At 42.1% G+C, this 21,013-nt stretch overlaps 1 protein-coding gene across 1 annotated transcript in view; it reads right to left on the reverse strand.

Annotated features, from left to right (window-relative positions):
* The window catches only part of LOC104413721 (transmembrane protein 2-like), a gene marked incomplete at its 5' end in the record, with an annotated part of 48,474 nt that overhangs the window by 7,444 nt on the left and 20,017 nt on the right, over positions 1-21,013 (reverse strand). The window contains 2 exons of the mRNA XM_010024794.1: positions 1,465-1,647; positions 12,862-13,070. Coding sequence (XP_010023096.1) covers positions 1,465-1,647; positions 12,862-13,070 — 392 coding nt within the window. The remainder of the gene's footprint in view (positions 1-1,464; positions 1,648-12,861; positions 13,071-21,013) is intronic.

Consider the following 21,013-nt stretch of genomic DNA (forward strand, 5'->3'; position numbering starts at 1 on the left):
CAACAAAAGCTTGGAGCCAGCCAGGTCTTCTGGCCTTTGGAGTTCATTTTTCCTACTAGCTGTTCTAAGTATGTTTTCAATCGTGTTGATTCTGCAATTCAGGCTGAGGAAATTATATAAACAGCTAGCTCAGTTCAGCTCCAGGATCAAACAGATACATGAGGTTTAAAGGGATTTTTCATTCTATTCCTTTTAAAACAAAATATTTGTTTCTATTTGTCTGGAAGAAAGAACGAGTAAGCTTGGTTCCTTTCCAAGGACCCAGCATGTGGGGTTAAAAAAAAGAAGAGGGAACATCCCATTCGTTATGAAATAAAGTCTAAAAAACAACAACAGGAAAAGGAAAAGCCAATCCTTTAACTTCTGTACTCTGAAAGGCTAAAAAAAAATCACTGCTGAATTAAAGAGAGAACCAAAAGGCAGATACTGCTGGAATTAAGTTAGTTTAGACCCATTGGTCTGCATGTGCCAGGTCCAGGTGGCTGCTGGCAGCTGATGGCTCTTCCCCCACAGACCCACAGGTATAACCATTTCCCTGCTATTCAGTAGTAAACAACCTGTTTTCAGAATTTAGGCAACTTCCCCTTCCCCACCTCCCAAAAAAAGGAAAGGAGGATTAATTAGCAAATTGTTATTTCACAATTCCTATGATGAGAGAGACTTGGCCATCAGCAAGGAGCCTGGTTAGCAGGGAAGGCATTCCGGGATTCGATTGCTCATGTGTTATGGTTGAATGAATAAATATATCCCACCTTATTTTCAAATCTGACAGTTGTGGATTGATTCCTGAAGCAGCTACTTAGTCAGGTGAAGCATCATGGGACCCATGGTTAGACCACAAAACACTTTTTTTCCTCCCTATTTTAGCTGACGGAGAAACAGTGTTTTGTAATATGTTTTTTTAACCAAAGGTGCCCTAGAGTCTTATAAAGACAGTGCAAGATCTCTAGGACTCTCCTCATGCCTTCAAAATAAGAGATGCACCATGGTGCTCTCCTTTGAGCACAAAATCTAATTTTTAGAATGTGATGATTTTAGAAATCGCTCTTCATGGGAATACGAAGAAGTTGAAAAGTCCCAAACTCCCTCAGTGTTGGAGCTGCAGCAGTCACAAGAAAACTCCTTTTCTTGGCCTTTTGGGGTACAGTGGATTTTAACAACTATTTACACCACGCCCACACCTGCAGCAATCTAAGCAGCAGGGGTGCCTCAAAGGAGCTAAATCCAGCCAAGAAATCAGCCATTTTTATTAACAGCAATGCAAATCACTGTTCAGTGATACAGACACGGACCTACCCCAGGTGCTTCAGCCTGTAAATCCATTTTGACCTGAAATCAGTAAAAAGACCATGCAAGATGGATGGGCCTGAATTTTAACTACCAGATAGGGAAAGGAGGTGCTGGGGCTGGTAAGAGAAAGACCCTAAGGGTTTGCTGCCCACTCAGGGGTAATGCAGGGCTCACCCTGATGCTCTGTCAAAGTAGAAGAGCCGCTCGCCGGTCCCATTGAGAGCGCTGGCCCGGGAAGGAGCGGCCAGGTAGTGCTTTACGCTGTGCACCATCCCTGTCCTTCGTTGGTAGATATCCGCCACCACCTGGAAAACAGCTTCCCTGGGATAGCAGAGGGCAACATGCAGCCAGTCTCCTCTGCCGGCAAAAAGGGAGGCAGGGGGAAGAGAGAATAAAATGCACTTAAGGGCTTGAGTACAGGAGAGATGGTCTGCAGCCAGGAGTACAATTTTCAGGGGAAAACAAAGAAATGCCCTTTGAGGTTCTCTTCCTGCTTTATAAAAAAACACATTACAAATCCTCAAAGCCAAAAAAAATCAGATTTTTTTGCTTTGTCTGGAAACAACGACTGCTTATTATGAAGGTCTGATCCAGGGACCCCGGCTGACCTCAGAGGACTTTGAGTCAGGTGCCAGGATGGCTTAAATACAGAAATTTTCTCTTCCTTGCCCCATAAAACTGAGGTACAACCGGTCACATACCCACTCACATCTCCTGAGGCAGCCAGGGCTTGTTTTAGTTCATCTGGAGCTGCTGCAGGAGGGGGAACCGGCATCCAGCAGACATTTCACCAGGGGCACAGATTCAGGAATTAGAAAGTAATCTCCAAGTTGAACCACAGCCACGGTCTAAAGAGACCTGCTTCCTCCACTTTACAGCAAAGTTTATTATTATGGTTTCCATTAAAATCTCCCTCTCCCCAGCTCTGTCTTCAGTGTCAGTTTATAATAACTAAGGGTAAAGTTAAATCGTCTTTTAACTCTTGTCTACCACAATTTTAGCATGCACATTCACAAAAAAATTGCCCCCTGCTCTTTATGCTGTGATTCACATTGCCACCCTCACAGAGAGGAAAAACTGGCTCTAGAAACCTTTGTTACTCAGAGCCAAAGGGTACAGCTATGATGCAATTCAGACACCAATGGAAAGGATCTTCCGCTAAAGATCGCAACACTTTTTCCTGTCTGTGGGGTGTCCTTGCACTGTGCAAAGCAGAAAGCCACAAGAAGTTTACACTTGAAAAGAAAAACCGAATACCAAGATAATTACCAAGATAATTAAGTTCTTTTTTTTCCCCTTTCCACTCTCTGAAGTGGCTCAGTGTGCCACACCAAGGAGCCTGACCCAGTACTGTGGTTAGCTTGCTTTCCTTATATTGCCAAAAGCAACCAGGCTTGAAATGTATTCTTTTAACTACCTAGCTTCCTGGTTAAAATGTGAGAATATCAATTTGACTTAGAGAAAGCCAAATACCACCTTCATCAGCTGTCTTTTTGCATCCTACAAAGCTCAGGAAGGCAAGTTTCTCCAAGGGCTCCCCTGAAATGACCCACCACCCATCCCTGCCTGCAGAGCCATACGTGGGGGAAATCACTTCGATTTGGAGCGATCTGGCAATCTGCATTCCTAGACCTCTACTTTGCATTTCACATGGAGAGCACAAAAGCAAAGCTACTTCAGCCTTTTTCTGGTTTTCTCATTAAAACAAAACAAAACGATCTACAGGATGGAAGAGGGACAGGCTGTTCTAGAATAATAAATCAAAGCCACACAAAGACCCATCAGCTTAAGCCAGATACTGCCCTCTAGATTCTAACCAACTCCAGCTGTGTCATAACACAGGACAGCTAGAAAACGGATATATTTTCAGATTATTTGGCCTCCAACTAGAGGAAATGAAAGAAATGCACTAGAGTCGTATTTGCGGAATATGTTTAGGATGGAATCCCAAGACGTTTGGCTGTTTCATAAGGGTGATTTGCATTGCATTAGCACATTTCACCCCTGAAGTCACCATCACAAAAAGGGCTTGTCATCTCCCTCAGATGCTAGGAACCAGCTTTGGTGTTGTGCTACACTGACTGCTGCCTCTCCGAGGAATAAGAAAGGCACTGGAAAAGGAAACTGGAGGGTGAAAGGGATAAAAAAGTGTGAAAAACCCCACAGCTGCAACTGTCTTGAGTTGTCGAGGCATTTGGGAATATGAGTGCTAAAGTCCAGTATGCATGTGAGCAGGCTGAGTGAAATGCTGAAATAAATCACACCAAGATTGAAAAGATCAAATGAAAAGCACTTACTTTGGAGTTTGTGGAAGAAGGAGTGGAAATAAGTGCATTCCCACAACAAAGGGCTTGGGAGGAGACAGGAGAAGGGAAGGTATTAGAAGTCATCCTTTATGTAAATATAGGAAAGAATAAGGTGGGTTTTTTCTCTTTAGTTTAGTGGTGTTTTAACAGCTTCCTATTTAGATCTTTGCTTCAGTTCCATTTCTTCAGCTTGTACAAAATCCACTGTAAACCCTCCCAAATACCTATCCATGTGACTCAACTGGGCTCCACCATCTCCAGGAAAAGCAAAGCAGCAAAGCAAGAGATACCAGCACTACTGCAGGACAGTCCACAGGACTGCCTTGCAGCTGGCCCGCGGATGGAGGTTAGATGCCTGTTCTCCAGCCATTGCCAAAACCAAGAGAGAAATGCAACCTCAGACAACAGGCAGTAATCAGGCATGGGACAAATTGGACATTGGATTTCAAGGAAAACAGATGTGCGTGTGTCTTCCCCAGCCATTGCGCTGGCCACCAAGGACCTCCTGGCTAGGTTAGGAAGCCTTCTATTTCAGGGTGGTCAGAAAACTGTGGCTTCTGCTTTATTTCTCTGCTGAAACATCTCAATTCTGTCTTATTTACGAGCTGCTACTCTGGGGTGAATATTTGCAGGCAGAATAAGACAAATTTGAACCAGTCTAAATATCCTGTAGGACGTTAAGTCCTTGTTCTGCTGCTCTCAGTACCAGCACATCAGCTGGGATCTTTGCAGGTGCCTCGGGAGCTTAGGGACACACGCAGCACTAGCAAGAAGATAAAACTCCAAATTCATATTAGATCCCAATTTATTAATTCAGAGTAATTTCAGGCCACTACCTGAATACCGAGGGAACACCTGCAGTTTTAGATGCTCTTATGCATAAAGACTAGATCAAAAAAAGGGGAAAAATAATTTAAAACACAACAGTAGAAGACAGACTATCAATAAACAAAATGCTGACCAGTGTAGCAATACACAGCACTTTTTTTTTTTAACTTTCATTCTAAAGAGTTTCTTGCAAGAGAAACAAATAAAAATATTCTCAGGTGGAAAGTCTGACTTTGGAATTAGCTGTCAGTTAAGTGAGTCATATTAAGATGTAGGAAACAAACTTGAGCTATTTAAGATATTCTCACCCCAAAACTAAGTAACTGTGTTCACAGCCTTTTCTGGTGATAAAGTTCAATTCATTTTACAAGCAAGGAACATTGCTCTTTCTTTTCCTTTTTTTCATTCTTGCTCTTAATCAGGCCAACATTTTCCTATATGTTTTTACAAAAAATTAAAAAATAAAAAAGGCTTTTGAAGGAGAAAAGCTAAACATGCACCATCAAAATCAGTGTTTAGCAGGTCCTAACAGTTTCAAACATCGCTTGGGAAGTTGTGGAGAGTCTGCCGACACTAGTATGTATAAAACCTGACACTTCTGCCCCTCTGTTACTGTCATTCAAAAATTCCCATAGTGCGTTTCATGCATTTTTATGAATGTATTTAGTCTGTTTATTTTCTTTTGGAAATGGCTGAATGAAACGAACCCAAGAAGCCTTTCTTTTTTCACCAGGATATTGGCATTTGCAGTTCCGGCTTTTTCAGGTGAAGCAAAAACATCAAAGCATTAAGAAAAGTATCCTTATGTTTTGGCAATGAGCAGGCTTTCTGGGATAAGCAAAAGCGAAAAAGGATGAGGGAAAGGCAAAAAAGCAGGCAAGAGGTTTCCTGTTCTTGGACATGTGGTAGATACAGATCTGCACGTACACACATACATACCTCATTTACAACCCTCAGAACAACCCCCCAGTTCAACCCCACACTCCCAAAGGCAAAGCCACTCAGAGAAACGTGATCAAGCAGGCAAAGGAGGAGAGACTTTTGCAAGTAGTGGGATGTAAAATGAGTCATATAACTTGGAGATGAGATTTGGCTGCAGGAAACATAGAAATAGTGCATGTCTGGGACTATCACTGCCTGAGAAAGGACAAATAACACTTGTTTGATGTTGAGAACATAAGCCTTGACTACACTGGATGGAGTACCAGTCATGGGCGAATGGGTATGATCTAGTGCTGTGGTTGGTGGTTATGCTGGTGTCAATCCTGGCTGTATTTTAGCAAAGGGAACCTCTAAGCTGATGAACATTATTCCAGAAAACAGCTTCACCATGTTTATTGACATGGTGTGTCACATAGCTGATGACCATGGAAGTGCACAGTCCAAATCCTGATCTCACTGATGAAAATCTGGGGTAAGCTAATGAGGGAATGTCATAGAGTACAACTAAAAATTACTTACTTTTTCCTTGAGCTCAAAAAACCAAGAGAGTTCCATCCAGTGAGTCAGTCTCCCCCAACTGTTATTACTCCTATTTAAAAACAACCCCTCTGATATTTTGGTCAACATCTACGTGAGCTGAAGTTTCAAAGGGAGTGAGAAAATTAGGAATTTGAAACTTCCCTGTTCATAACATGGGAACCAAGTAGAAATCCCCATGTGCTGCTTTGGCAAGTTTGTCTCTCACAGGCTGAATTTTGAACTTCAAAAGACAAAAAAGGCAAAGCCACCATTCAGCTTCCAACCCATCCTAAGAACAAATCACAGGAGGTCAACGGCCCTTGCTCTCAGTCAGGATACAGCTGTTTTTTCTCTCCAAAAATGTCACCCAACCTCACAACAACCTACGCAGGACCAGGCTGAATATTTTCTGGCATAAAACTTGTTTACAGGACAAGTCACCTCTTCTCCAACCAGCATCACAGGAGGGGAAAATGGAGCAAGAAATACCCACGCATCTCATAAGTGCTGAGAAGAGTGGAGGAAGGGTTATAAAGAACCTGGCCACATCCTTAGCACTTTCTCACAGTTTAAGCTTTTTCTCCTTGAACCTACATTTCGCACCAGCTCCCTGATGCTGATGCTCACTGCTTCTCTTTTTGTAGACTGATTTTTAATTTTGTACCTTCAACTGAAGTCCTTTAAACACATCCAACCCCCCTGCGATGTCAAACACGGCTACTGGGCAAAAATCCAGCCATTTTTTCCAGGACCTTGTTATTAAGGATATACTGTTCTGGAAGACCGCTTGCTGCAGGGATAGCATCAAATTAGGTATGTGTTTAGCTCAATAGAGTTGTGCGTATTGGGATTTAAATGCCCTTCCTAAATGTTGTCATTTAGGAAATGCCATTAAAAATTCAAAAGCATAGACCATTTCTTAACAGAAATCAAAATTGTTGGTTTTACCCACATGCCTCCTTAGGCAACAAAGAATGATTTTTGCTTTCTGTGAAGCTCAACAAACTGCAGAAGGGATCCTGCCCTGAGGTACACTTCAGCTGATACTTACGAAACCAGGGTCTGACTCAGCCATCATTTGGCTCACAGACAACTGTATGCAAGCAAAAATAAGAACATCCTGCATTTAAATATAGTACATCATCTTATCATCTTTTTTCCCACCCTACATGCTTTCACAGAGGAATCACATCCCCATTCAATTTGTAGCTTTTTTAATGTATTTCCAAGTGCTCTGTTGCTGACTGTTGTGTATTTTGGATTTTTCTGCCACTGTGCCTCAGATGCATGTCAGGTCAGGAGAGCCTGGTGGTCCTGAGAAGCCCCAAACCCCACACCATGGGCTAGGAAAAGGGTGTAAAGGGTGTAAACAAGGAAAACCCACCAAGATTCACATGCTACTCTTCAAAGTGACAAGCAGCCTGGTTTGCCCTGTCACCTGGGGACAGTTTGGTGCTCAGATTGCTCTAATTCATGCTGTAAAATGATCAGCTCAGGAAGGACTCTCTCAGAGTCACCTTGTTAATCCCTGACACCGAGCCAGCTGCAGGCACAAGCCACAGAGGAGAGAGAGAGCAAGGGATGGGACAAAGATAGGGCTTCAGGATCACTAGAATAGGGCAATGTCAGCACCTGCTTTGGCCCAGCTGTACTAAAATGGTTCAATCTGCAAACTGGTGTTCTGACAAACGGTTTAGCTTCTTTCCAATTTTAAACAATCTCATGGCTTTCATCCATGGGTTGACCTGTGAGTAATTTAAGGGATTTAAATAGACAGAAGGGAATTCAAATATATCTGCTGACTTCTGTATTGTGCAGATGATTAACTCTGAATTACAGATGTTATCAGGACGGGCGGGCTATGAAACCCAAGTAGCTCTTATTATTATTGGAAATAGTGCTGGTGTTAGTTGTATTACATCCAGGAGATCGAGGTCAGAACTCATGTATGTACAAGAACAAGAAAGCAGTCACAGCCCTAAACTGTTAGTTCCAATTTGAAACTCTAATTTTGCCTTCCTGTGCATTTATCAATCTGGAAAGCAAGAGGAAAAGCTCATTTAGAACTAAGCTGAAAAAGAAACAATTTAGGAACTATCCATAAACTGGGCAAGTCCGCAACAAGCACATTCTAGCCTTGTCTCGTTATCTGTTTTCCTCCAGACCTTATCACCACTAAGGAATTTAATCGCAAAAATGTCAAGTAGCTGAAAGTATGAATCAGACCGGCATTGAATAAGAAGCTGTAGGAAAAACACCTACCTACACAACCCTGACAAATACAAATATAATGAGTCCCCCAGAGTTTCAGTACACACATAAGCTGTGTAAGTTTGCTTGCACTGAAAATTCCACCTTTGGATGGGCTGCAGCATCCTGAAGGCTTCCTATCACCCAGCGTCCAAAGGCTCCACTACTTCTAGTGAAGAATTTAGACACAAGCTCATTCCAGGCTCTTGAATTTTCAGGTAATTAAGGTTATTTACTGGTGGCTATGACAACAAGCCCTAGCGCAGAGCTCCAGCCTAGCAAATACAGGAGCTCAGCAGTGCACCTCTGCCCATCCCTGCACAAACACCCTGGCAGGGGAAAGGCTGGACACATGCCTGAGCACACACACAGACATCTGCCCTTTTGCTCACTGTTGGCAAGAAATTCGTTCCTCCCCTGCCATTTTATTTTTTAAGGGTCTTATAAGGATCCAAACCCTGTAACAAGACACCAAAGAACACCAATATCATAAGCCTCACTGTACCCCTCCAGGTGAAGCTAAGAGGATGCAGAGAGCCTGGGTAATGCTGCCCTGCACAGTCCTTGGAGGCAGCATCTGTCAGGAGAGGTGCAGTACAAAGGAAAGCCCCTGCTTGCAGGACTGTGGCAATCAATGTACAAAAAAATACCCACTTTATGCTATTAGCTGCTCACATTTCCCTGAATTCTCTCTGTCGAACCACAGCAGAGAGCCCTAATAAGGGAAAACCCTTCCCTCTGAGCCTTAAAAGACCAAGTATAGAGATATTTGCCTATGCTTATTGAAAACAAGGAATGTTCAGTCTAATTGCCACTGCTTTTCAGGCTCCTTCAACAACACAACTTATTACACTATACTCCAGATATGCACTTTGAGGAGATTTAATTCTTATCTTTAGATGTGCTGATAGCACAAAGAAGCCTGGCTGATTTTCTGAACAGCACTGTGCCTGTGATAATAGTATTTGCCTTAGCTTCTTCCGTGATTAGAAAATTTGCACAGGCACAAAGCCTAGGTCATTAAATTGAAGAACTTAATTTCTGCCTTTGCTTACTGTATGAAGGGCCAATCTTTGTACTGTTTTCCAGCACCTGAAAAGAGGCACTTACTTGCAACTAAATAATGTTTTCCATTCTCTCCTCCTGGCTTACCAGCCTTTCCCCACTCTTGTAACAAGCTTGATGCTCTCTGCACGCCTTTGTGCTTCAGGGGGGTAATTTTGAGGAAAGCCCTTAACTCAGTCTTACAGATAATTCTCATACCCCTGTGAAGCAGGAAAAAAAAACCACCAAGAAAACATACGAACAGCTCTGAGGGGGCAGAAACTGCTCCAACAAAGAAATTAAGCCCATGGAGAAAGGGTCTGAGGGCTCCACTCATGAAGGTTTTGCGCATACTTCATGAGAACAATCAACAGATCTGGACTGGTTCTGAAGCACACTTCATTCCTGATCATTAAAATTCCAGTAGGAGCTCTCTTTCTGTTCCCTTGCCAAAACATTCAGAAGTTACTTGTCCTGCATTACCTCTTTGCAGAAGCATCAATACCCAGCTGCCTGCCCATCCTCACAGGGAAACTCCCAGCCATTAGACAGACAACCCTATCTATAGCTTAAAAAGGCATTTCTGCTGAGACAGCAATGTTCCCTAGCAGCCTGAAAACACAGCCTGCAGGTCGCCACCATGGCTTTATATTTGCCCATCAATCAGCTAGCAACACAGCTACCCTGACGAATGCAAACAAGTACATCTCTCCTAGGAAGGGAAGTTGGTATGTGTTAAACAGCTCATTTGCATCACATGGCTGCAGATGGCAGCATGTGGAGACAGAACAACTTTGGTTTAGCTGCATATTTTAGTGGAAGTGAAGAAACTGAAGAATTATTCTAAACATAGTTTGAATCAGTGAGAGCAAGACACAAGTACTGCAGCGACCCTTCACGTGCCCAAAAAGATCTGCTCAGTGATGGTGCTCCAACTGGTGTCTTCCTCTGCTGAGTAAATCCACCCAAGCAGTGCCTACGAACTCAGTGGACAAGATTCACAGCTTGAAGAAAGCAGTGCTGCCAAATTCAGCTGAGTCATGTGAATTCATCCTGCCCAGCTCCTGTCCACCACAGGAATCTGGACATTCCAGTCCTTTAGTGGATGCCTGAACTGGCATGAGTTCTACTGGGTTTTTCTACAGTGCTTCAGAGGCAGGGAAAGTGTTAATTGTGCACTTATTCAACATCAGTGCTATGCTTGACCTCCACAGAAATCCAAATCCTGGTACACATCTCCCTGTCAAATTCCTTATTTCCCCTCTGACCTTCCTTTAGCCAGTGCAGAGCAAATCACTCCAGAAGTGTGAGGGCTGTCCAGCTGGAAAGCCAGCATCCCGGATATATCTGTCCATCATTTTACAATGACCAGACTAAAAATAGTTTAATTGTTCACTCGGGTTATGCATGAAATTATTAATTCTAGAATACTGCAATTAAAGTTCATCTAATGTATTTGGGTTTGTGTCACATATTCTGCACAGATGTTACTATGTTAAGAGCTCATTTTTTGGCAGATTATTCGGTATTTTGGATTAAAAAAGAACAAACAGAACATAAAGCCACTCGAGACAGGTGAAAGTCTTCCCTGATATTCTAACTCTGATTACACTGGATTCCACAATCTGAGATATCTTCCATTCCAGAAAGGACTGGAATATGATGTTTAATAAAGGTCATACGTGGAATTGCTTAGGCAGCCACTCACTTTCCTTCAAACTTCCAAATCCTATTTTTCACCTCAATTCCTTTACCCTTCCACAGAAATCTCATTTCTCCATGTTTTTGCATAGTCTGGATATTTCGCTATTGCATCAGCCTGAAGCCTTGCATTAGCTAGCATCCAGCATACTTGAGGTGTACACAGAGCAGCCACACGTTTCATTCCCAATTATTTCTTAGCAAGATGATCTAAATGAAATTAAGTTAAACTGTGGTTTTCCTTTGTTACAATATATTTCTTGTTTATAGTTCTTCAAAACACATACCTTGCCAGCTGTTTCTGGTTCAGAAAAATCTATAAACCTTTGCCCTATTCAAATAACAGGTTTCACACAAGACAAAAAGAACCGCAACCACATTGTGGTTTTCAATAGTAAAATGTAGTTAAGTTGCTGCTTGAACAAGAGCCTAACTTCAAGCTGAGTTTTACCAAAGACCCAGTGCTGCCTTCAGATTTGAATCTGTGTTTGAAGACCATGGGCCAAAGCTTTGGCAAGTATTAACTGGCACAGTGATAGAGTTACCCAGCTTTTGGCACAGTAATAGAGTTACCCAGACTTAGCTCTGCATTTGCCAGGAAATAGCTAATTATTTTAAGACAGATAATAATTGCAAAGCTCAGCTTGTCTGGGGTTTCCTTAAAGTGCACAAAGATATATTAATACAGAAAAAAGTGATTTAATTCTAATAATTCCTCTCTGACAGGAGTGTTCAAACACTGATCCTTCAGCAACTTGGTCATGCCCCCATAGCTACTACATCTTTAAATCAAGAGGACCAGGTATATGTCACTGACTATGATGGGCATGTGTACAGAGGAAGCATTGCCCTTCTCAGCTACATTCCTATGAGGTTTCATAATGGGAACTCAGGACAGTATTTTTCCCCAAATTTCAGGGGAACCAAATAAAGCTCGAGCATTTGCCAAAACTATCCTAAGCTAAAACCACAGCAGCGACGCTCTGCTGGAGGAGCAGTGGATGGGTGTGGGGTTTGGTGGATAATACCGGATGGGCTTGGGAACCTGCCAGATTTACCAGCGGTACGTGCTGCTTCACGTCCTCGGTGCCTCTGGCTTCTTTAATGTCAACTATCTCAAACCTGCTTTGAAAATCAGGGCCTGTGAGTGGCTGGGTTGTGTGTAATCATGGGAGATTGCATTTGCACACCTCTGTCCTTTTATTGTGTTACGGTTTTATCACTTAACTGAGGCATCACATAAACTGCAGAACCCAAGGTGATGGCAGAGGGGTTTGTGGTGCTCATCTCTCTGTGCAAACCATGGTGGTGTCTGTCACTGCAAAGCTGCCTGGATTGTAGAACTCCCCCCAGCAGTTGTACCAGTGCGAAGCACAAGTAATAAGGAGAACAGTACTAAAAACCAGAAATGAAATTATGCAAAATGGAACAGATTGGAAGGGAGAAAAGTAGTACCTGAAATGGATATACTCTGCTTTTATATAATGCTAGAAGAAAACATGGGAAATAAATACAGCACAGCCTCAATCTGGCTGTACTGAGTCGTAAGATTTTTAAACTTTATGTTAAAAGAAACGGTGACTGCAGTGCTGTTTGGATTACAGAAAATGCAAAGTTCTGTGCAGATTCTGATGTATTTCTGCACTTTATATATATGGGAGATAAATTATGTGTGCAGTAACTAGTACAAACAAACGAACAAGAGCCAGAGCTCTTCTGGAGGGATTTCAGGGACAGCAGGCCAGGACTTACTTGGATTCTGCTTCAAAATTTTCTGGAAAGAGAAATGTCTCTGAACATCAAAAAAAGCTGGAATAAAGTGAAAGCAGAGGAATCTCATTGCATCAGTAAGTGCCAGCCATTAACACTTTGCTTCCATGCCCTCAGAAATTGCTGACATTTGAAAGGTCACTTGTGAACAACCTGAGAAGTTGTTAAAGATCCAGAGCTTTTGAAAACAGAGTATTCTCTAACAACATACCTGTTGAAGTTGATGGGGTACAGGATAATATCCTCCGGTGCTCTGCCATCCCACTGGATGATATAAGCCTGCTCGAGCATGACAACAGGCTGGTACTGCTGGTATGGTGCTCCTCTGTTCACGCCTTGCAACCGCAAGGGATGGGAATGGTATGCTGCTCTGGCAATGGATAAGGTCAGATTCTCAGGGCGTCTGGCCTGAATATAAAGCTGAGGGTGAAAAGAAAATGACAAACATATCCATTAAACCAGCCAGGCCCAGCCATAACATGTGCATTTGATCATCGTTTGCCTGTAAATGGTTTTTGCCAATGAAGAGCTCAGAACATTTGGAAAGTCACTGAAACATTTCCAGTTCAAATAAAAAGGTAAACCAGAAATAGCATCTGCAGCCATTCCTGGGGACACCATGAAGGGAGACATGAATTGGACAGTGCCATAAAAATGTTCACTATTTAAAATCTTAAAGGAGAAGGGTAATCAGGGAAGTATCACAAATTAATTTTTTCATGAATTCAAATAACTGCACTTTCAAAACAGGCTTATTCCATTGAAAATACAGAAAACTCTTAAGTTATTTCAATGGGCTTTGGATTAGGTCCAGTTATCTAATGGAATCCACATCTTTGCTCTCAAGTAGCAGACTGGGCTGAAGTTCCAGGGGCTAGAACTCGATGGCCTGACTATATGACCTTATAGACTAAATACCATGTTCCCCAGGCTTCAGCAGAGAGCTCTTCTGTGCAGGGACCAACAGATGCCCTTGGCCTGTAGTTCAGCTCTATACACCAATTACAAAACTATACTCCAGTTGTATGCTTTTTCTGTCCTCACTCAAACGAAGGCCAGTTCATGTGGCAAACATTAGTTTTAAGGCTGAACGTGTAATGTTCACCTGCTTCCACCTATGTGAAATTCCAGTGCAAAAGGACACACAGCTAGTTATAAGAATCTGTCTTGGCATGCAGGGTTATAGAGGACAGCTTGTCATATTCCCCGAAGGGTTTTGAGTGCACCGAGGACAAGAGAGGACATCTATAATCCTGCTTCCTTCCCTCTCTCACAGTACAGAATTGCACTCATTGCATCAAGAACTTAAAATATCCAACATAAAAAACCATGTTAGCCCAGAAATGTCTAAGCTTCTACATGAGTATCCATCCAGCAAAATTATTTTGAAACACTATTTCTGTCTTTGAGCAGATCAAAACAGAGGCAGTAGTCTCTTAACAGATTGTAGTACTGCAGGCAGGGATACAAGTGCAGGCAAGACTAGCAGAGGGGGCGAGACTCCACCTACCCAGGTATCCACCTTCGAATGCAGGGCTGTGAGACCTTGGCCCCTCACATCTCCATATCTGCTTCTCTTCCTCTTGTCTATGCAGACCAAAAGCCCTGCAAACCCAGATTATTTCTCATTGTTTTATATATGAGCTTATTTTAGTTGGGGGTTGCAGCCAGTTCAGCTCTCACTTCCAGTTCCATGCCCAAAAACAAAAAAACAAAAACACCTGTTCTTGGTGTTGAGTTTATGCTCCTCAGGACCTCCAAAACAGAGGCCATCTCTGCCTACCCCTCACCTTGCCCCTGAATTCAGCAGCCTCATGCTGAATGCTCAAGTTAAAAATCTGGGTCCCATGTCAAAGAAGTAATTCAAAGGTGATTGTAAATATTTCTTGGATATTCAGTCCATTCCTCCTTTTACACCATTGCATTTTAATGATGAGAACCTATCCTGAATAGTATTTGCAGACCCTTGAAAACTAAAGTGGATCACAGAATTTCGTTAAACAGATTTTTCCTGATGGCTAAAACTACTGACAGTAATTCACTCCAGTCTCTGAGCAGCAGGCCATTTGCTCATTCTTGATGGATAAAGGAAGAATAAATTATTTTTACAATCTGATAGAAGACCTTTTTTATCTATGAAACCAAGGAGGAAAACCTTTTTTCCCTTTATATTCAAACCACAACTGGAAAGTCAGTAACATGCAATACAATAAACCAGATTTCAATCTCATTTGTCCCCACCTGAATGGTGAAGTGCTGAGGTCAGAAGAGGTGATCAGTAAGGTACCTTCGGACTTAAAATCCCATCAATGTATTAGTTGTTCTCAATCAAAACAGCATTTTCTGACAAAGAATGGTTGAAATAAACTCTGATACTGCAAAATAATAGCCCACTTGTGTCTTTCTCAATAAGAGGCAAGAGTTTCTGTCCTATCACTGTAAATTTTGATATGATTTCCTTCTAATATGTGTTTTCAGCAAGCGCAGAATGTTAAGGTGGTAGCTGGTATGCACTTACTACAAAATTAAATACAGCAATGTTAAAATAAGCCAAGAAAGGAAGGAAATGCATTCAACGAGCCTCAAAATTCCTAAATTATAGACTACCAAGAAAAAATAGATTCCCATGTACTTTAAGATATTTGTGTAAAATTAAAGAAGAAAGAGAGTGAGTGCTATGCATGGCCTAAGCTGATCACTATGATTGTTGAGTTCAAGAAAGTGCTGAAAGAGTTTGCAGTATGCTTCAATAAGATGATGAGGAAAGCATGTCAGAGATTTTTGGTAGCATTTTCCTTTGGCCTAGGAACCAAGTCATAGCTCTGACGTTAAGGATGATGGTGGCAGCTGTTTTGAGAATGAAACAGTAATTACCAGAACAAGGAATAATGCCACTTGTGTATTGACAGAAATACTTGTAAACTGATTTTGTCTCTTGCAATGACCAATAGTGGCCACTGAGTGAACACCTTCCAGAACTGCAAGCCACCAAGGATGTGATTTTCTGTCCCACAGAAATACAGTAGTGTATCTGGTGGATCTTGCAAAATGTTTATCACTAAAGAGGTTGCAGTAGGTAGTTGCTTAGATCTACATGAATGCCTAGATCTACACAAAAAGACTCTCAGAATAGTGCTCTATCTTCTCTTGGGATACTACAACGCGGCTCCTTTCTTCTTCTGCCCTTACTCTGTGACACCTTTACTCACTTGAACTTAACATGGAAAATTTACTACTTTTCTTCCTTGTATCCACCTTTGCAGGGGCAAAACACTTGTGAAAAGCAAAAAGGAGAGTAAGAAAAGATTTTATTTTTTTTTTTCTAGAATGAAAAATTGCTTAGCAACACCTCCATAATTTTTGGTTACCTCTATCAAAATATTTAAGAGAAGAAAGTGGGTCGTGAAGATACTTTAAAATATGAGAAGTGGTGACAGCTTAATGTAGTAAGAGAAGAAAAGCTAGTTAAAATGTTATAAAATGCAAGCCTTCTACTTTCCCGGATGGTTTAATGGACACAGTTGTCATTTTAGCTGCTTAACACTTCATGTTAAAAAGATGTGTCAGATTTCCTGTGCTTATATGGCAATTTTCCCAAGTAGATTGTGAAACTGAGAAGATAAGTTCTTTTACAATTCATGGGGGATCTGCTATTCAACTGGGCTATGAAGATAAGCAAAATGCAAAGTATTGGAACAGAAAATGTTGGTTTCTGAGAAGAGGTCTGCTTGCTTTCTAGTTTCTTCAACACTGTTTTTGTCCTGCTGTGCTGTCAGCTGTCAAGCTGCGGCAAAATACCTTAAAAAATAAGAAGCTCAAAATACACTTTCGCCCATTCTGGTTTTTTGACTGTTCAAAAAATGTGAATACCCAGAAAAAAACATTTTCTCTATGAATTTTCCAAGTCAAGACTTTAAAATTCTTTCAGAAAGAAAAAAAAAGTTATCTTTCTTTCTCTAAGACATGCTAGGACATGCTAGGATGTCACAGACATCAGCAAAACTACTTTGATTTTCCATTGGTGTACATCAGAGATCATAATTGAATCTCTTTGTCCAAATACAGACACCATTAGCTGAAAAATATCCTGCAGGCTTTTCCTTCTTCCCACTCTGTGAGGTGCTGACAATCCTCAGGCATCACAGATACCCTGGGATTGTACGTTTTTGCCTGTGGTTAGAAAAGCACCATTCACTACCAACTGCATCTCTTGCTTGCTTTACATTTAGAAGCATCAGTACCAAAACCAGCTGAACAGGCACTGCATACACAATACCAGCTGAAGCATGACCAGCAGGTCAAAGGAGGTGATCCTGCCCCTCTACTCTGCTCTTGTGAGGCCTCACTTGGAGTATTGTGTCCAGTTCTTGTGTCCTCAACATAAAAAGGACATGGAGCTGCTGGAGCAAGTCCAGAGGAGGGCCACGAGGATGATAAGAGGACTGGAGCACCTCCTGTATGAAGACAGGCTGAGAAAGTTGGGGCTGTTCAGCCTGGAGAAGAGAAGGCTGCGTGGAGACCTCACAGCAGCCTTCCAGTATCTGAAGGGGGCCTACAAGGATGCTGGGGAGAGACTCTTCATTAGGGACTGTAGTGGTAGGATAAGGGGTAATGGGTTTAAACTGAAACAGGGAACTTTAGGTTAGATATAGGGAAGAAGTTCTTCACAGTGAGGGTGGTGAGGCACTGGGACAGGTTGCCCAAGGAAGTTGTGAATGCTCCAACCCTGGAGGTGTTCAAGGCCAGGCTGGACAGAGCCTTGGGCAACATAGTTTAGTGTGAGGTGTCCCTGCTCATGGCAGGGGGGTTGGAACTAGATGATCTTAAGGTCCTTTCCAACCCTAACTATTCTATGATTCTATATGTAACTTGGAGATGCAGAATCACTGTAATTGCAAACATTCACTGCAAGAACAGAGTCAAGAGAAGTGGAATAATTTCATTTCAGCCACCTGCAGTATGGAGGTGACTAAGTGAACTGGTGAAAAATCAGCATTTCCTGAAGTATTTTAAAATAGCAAGGCATCAATCTTTTGTTAATTCAAAACTGACACTATGTGGCAGTCTCTTATGTCTGTCTAACACCTTTTTAAGCTTGTAAAAGAAAACAGCACCTACTGCCAAAAACTCTGCTTATTTTAATAAGGACTAATACCAAAAAAGAGAAGTTTCACAGCCTCTCCTGATGAGCTGCTGTGAAGTCTGCAAGGAAGCAGTAAGTGCACAGCTTCAACTGCCCGGTGGGAGCCAACGCACTTGTCTTACAATTTATATAAAAATCAGAAATGGCTTAGGAATGTCATTTGAATTTTAACAAGTAATGTGGGTGTTGAGGAATCTCCACCTCAGTGTCGTTGGAAATCTTACCCACCTACAGGGAATGAGCCTCTCCTACATTTTTCTTTTATTATTGGCCTTTGCAACAGCTGAAAGTCAGGTTGATAGAACACCGAGGACCTCAGTGCCCTGCTGAGTCTGAGTGACTCACGCAGATTGCCACATGTGGTGCTGCCAACTCCTGTGAGTCTTCCTCTACTGTTCTTCCTTAAAGTCTCACTTTATTTACATTACAATGTGGGAGTTTCAGCTGTCATTAAAAAGCAAAAGGGTTGGTCTTGTTAGGACACCACCAACGCTGCAGGCTCCAGAATCAAAAGGGGAGGAGTAAAAAATCTCATAGTTCTTGCCTGTGTAAATTTCATGATTTTGAGCTGGTCCCAGAATCCTTCTTTGCTAATGAAAGGCAACACTGGAGCCAAAGCGGGAGGTATTTCTTATTGCTCCCTGCTGAAAGAAGATCTTGGACACCATGTGGGAAAGGTGGCATGAAGCTTCTTAGTGACAGTGAGGAAGAAGGGTCATAACCAACTGCAGAGAGGTGGGAATGTCAACCAGATTAAAACACACTAGGAGTCTGTCCCCCAGGAGGTTGTGGAGCTACAAACACTGCCAGAGGAATTGGTTTTCCCCAGGCCTTTCCTTTCCTGGACAAATTACACCCAGGAGAAGAGCATGAAAAGTGAATGAAAGAAAACAAGCAGAAAGGAATTAACTGAACTCTAAGCATTTTACTCAGAAAGGATTTGCCTGTAATGTTAGCTGTAGGACTTGGATCTCATTTCTCCATGCCAAAGAACCCATCCCTAGGCTGACTATCTTGGGCTCAGGTCAGCAGTAATATAGGAGTCACTGTTTCCTTGAACTGAAAGGGTATTTTCACCTTCTTGCGCTAGGGAAGAATAAAAGTTCTTGTCTACCAGACCTATATGGAAAGGAAAAGAAAAACAGATTTTGTAATAGAGTTGCTGAGATCAAAGCAAACCATCTTTCTCCATAACTAGATTCACTGCTTCAGGCTTTTGATCTGAAGTATGACACTCAGAATTTAGCACACAAACAAATCACCAGTTAGTCAAGGTGCTGAGAATCAGAGTTAAGCTGAAATACTCCAACAATTATACCCTCCAAATTAAAACAAACCCTGCTGCACGGGACCAGCTTCTTCTACCATGCACATACACACATTTCCCTACCCAAAACCCATAAAGTAAAGCATTTAATATGAACTTTACTCATCCTGTGGATGCTGATTAGTTGAAAAATGCTAAGTAACAGATCCCAGGGAAGCAAATGTTTATGCTTGCCTAAACCTAGCCAAGGAAATTTTCTATGGTGGAAAAATGGCCTCACCATGTTGAGTGCCATAACCAGGAGGATATTAATAGAAATAAAAATATAAATGCCTACTTGTTGACAATTCTGAACTTAACTGATAGGTTGCCAGAGCACAGAGGGTCATTTCTCTAAAGACACAGAGCAAAATTAAGTGCCAAGGACAAAACCCTAATTCAATGGGAGTGTTTCACAGGAGCCCAATCCCGTTTCTGCCCAGTCAGTAGTAAACCAGGGGTTGCTAAGTCCAGTGTCCAGACACCTAAATAGCAACTCCTGCTCTTTGCAGTACAACTACAGCAAATGCTTATAATTTTGTTTGGCTTAAGAAGATATGCTTATCTGGATTTATTTATCTGCAAATATTATGTATGCATAGAGGTCTCAAAGACAATTGTGTTTCCAAAAGTTTCATGCAGAAAGTTCCATGGAGAAAGTAGAGAAGAGACCTGTGCCTGACTACTCTAAGTGCAAGCCCACACATTATTACTGAGGAACCACAGAGAAAACACCCTCAGAAATCTCCCAATATGGTAAATCCATGCTCAAAAAACTGCATGTTAAAAAGGGGAATCTGACAGCCTGCTCCGATTGAGGCAATTTTAACACTGCCCAGTCTTCAGTGACTTCAGGAAGAGTTTCATCCTGTGCCACACTGCTGGTGTCAGTGCAATGTCTACTGACTCTCAATGGGACAAGAGTTTTGCAGCATGCTCCCAAGCTTCCTATTAAATAAATAAATAACACCTGCTGTATCTCATGAGCATATTTTAACATCACTTCATAATCCATTCTGCACCCCACTGCAAACTTCATTTGACAATGCAGGGCTGTTCTCAGGGGCCATAAGAACATAATGGTCCTTCCTAAAGCCACATCTTGCATGAAGGTTCCCAATACTCACTCTCCAGCCTCAAATGATGTGGTGCTGTATGTGCCCACCACACATAGTTTTAATCTTTGGCTTGTTCAACACAAAGAGGAGACCTGGCAAGATGTCCAAGTAACTGAAGCTTTAAAATAGGCCTAGATACCTTTCCAGTAAATACATTAATGTCCTTTAGAAGTGGAGGAGCAAGGAGAGCCATCTGCAGTCTCTTACAGGTGGCTGTGAAAGCTGTGGTGAGTCACATATTTACAGTACGGTCTATCCACATGCAAAGGTTGTGTTGAGATTTGAGCAACACACAACGAAGCACTATCTGATTCTGGGGACACATTTTCCTTCTATTTACCATTCTCTTCTTTCTTTCTTCCCTACTTAAAGGTTACCTGGGATTTGCAGCCCTTTCTACCAAGGTGTTGACATTTCAGTTAAAGTGTTGAACTCAAGTGTGCTGAAGGAAACTGCTGTAAAGGTTGAAGACCACTCTGATCTAATACGGACCATCCCTCAGCCAGTGATGTCTGGATGGGAAATAAGTGTGAGTTTCTGTCTCAACCACCCATTTCACCATCCTGAACACAGTGGGATGTATCAGAGAAGTAAAATCTTCCATTACCGAAACTTGGTTCACCAGACTTATTCACTAGAGCTCCACAAATTTTGTCCAGTGAACAAATGCCTGGAAGCAAGAACCAGAAAACACAACAATTTTCCCCAACTCAGTTTCAAATTGCAGCTGCTCATGGGCAATGGGAAGAGACAGGGCTCCTTGCAGCCAGAGGTTGTAGGCAACTGCACAACAGGA

This window comes from Nestor notabilis, unplaced genomic scaffold (genome assembly GCF_000696875.1).
Source record: "Nestor notabilis isolate BGI_N333 unplaced genomic scaffold, ASM69687v1 scaffold6582, whole genome shotgun sequence".
NCBI classification, from domain to species: Eukaryota; Metazoa; Chordata; class Aves; order Psittaciformes; family Psittacidae; genus Nestor; species Nestor notabilis.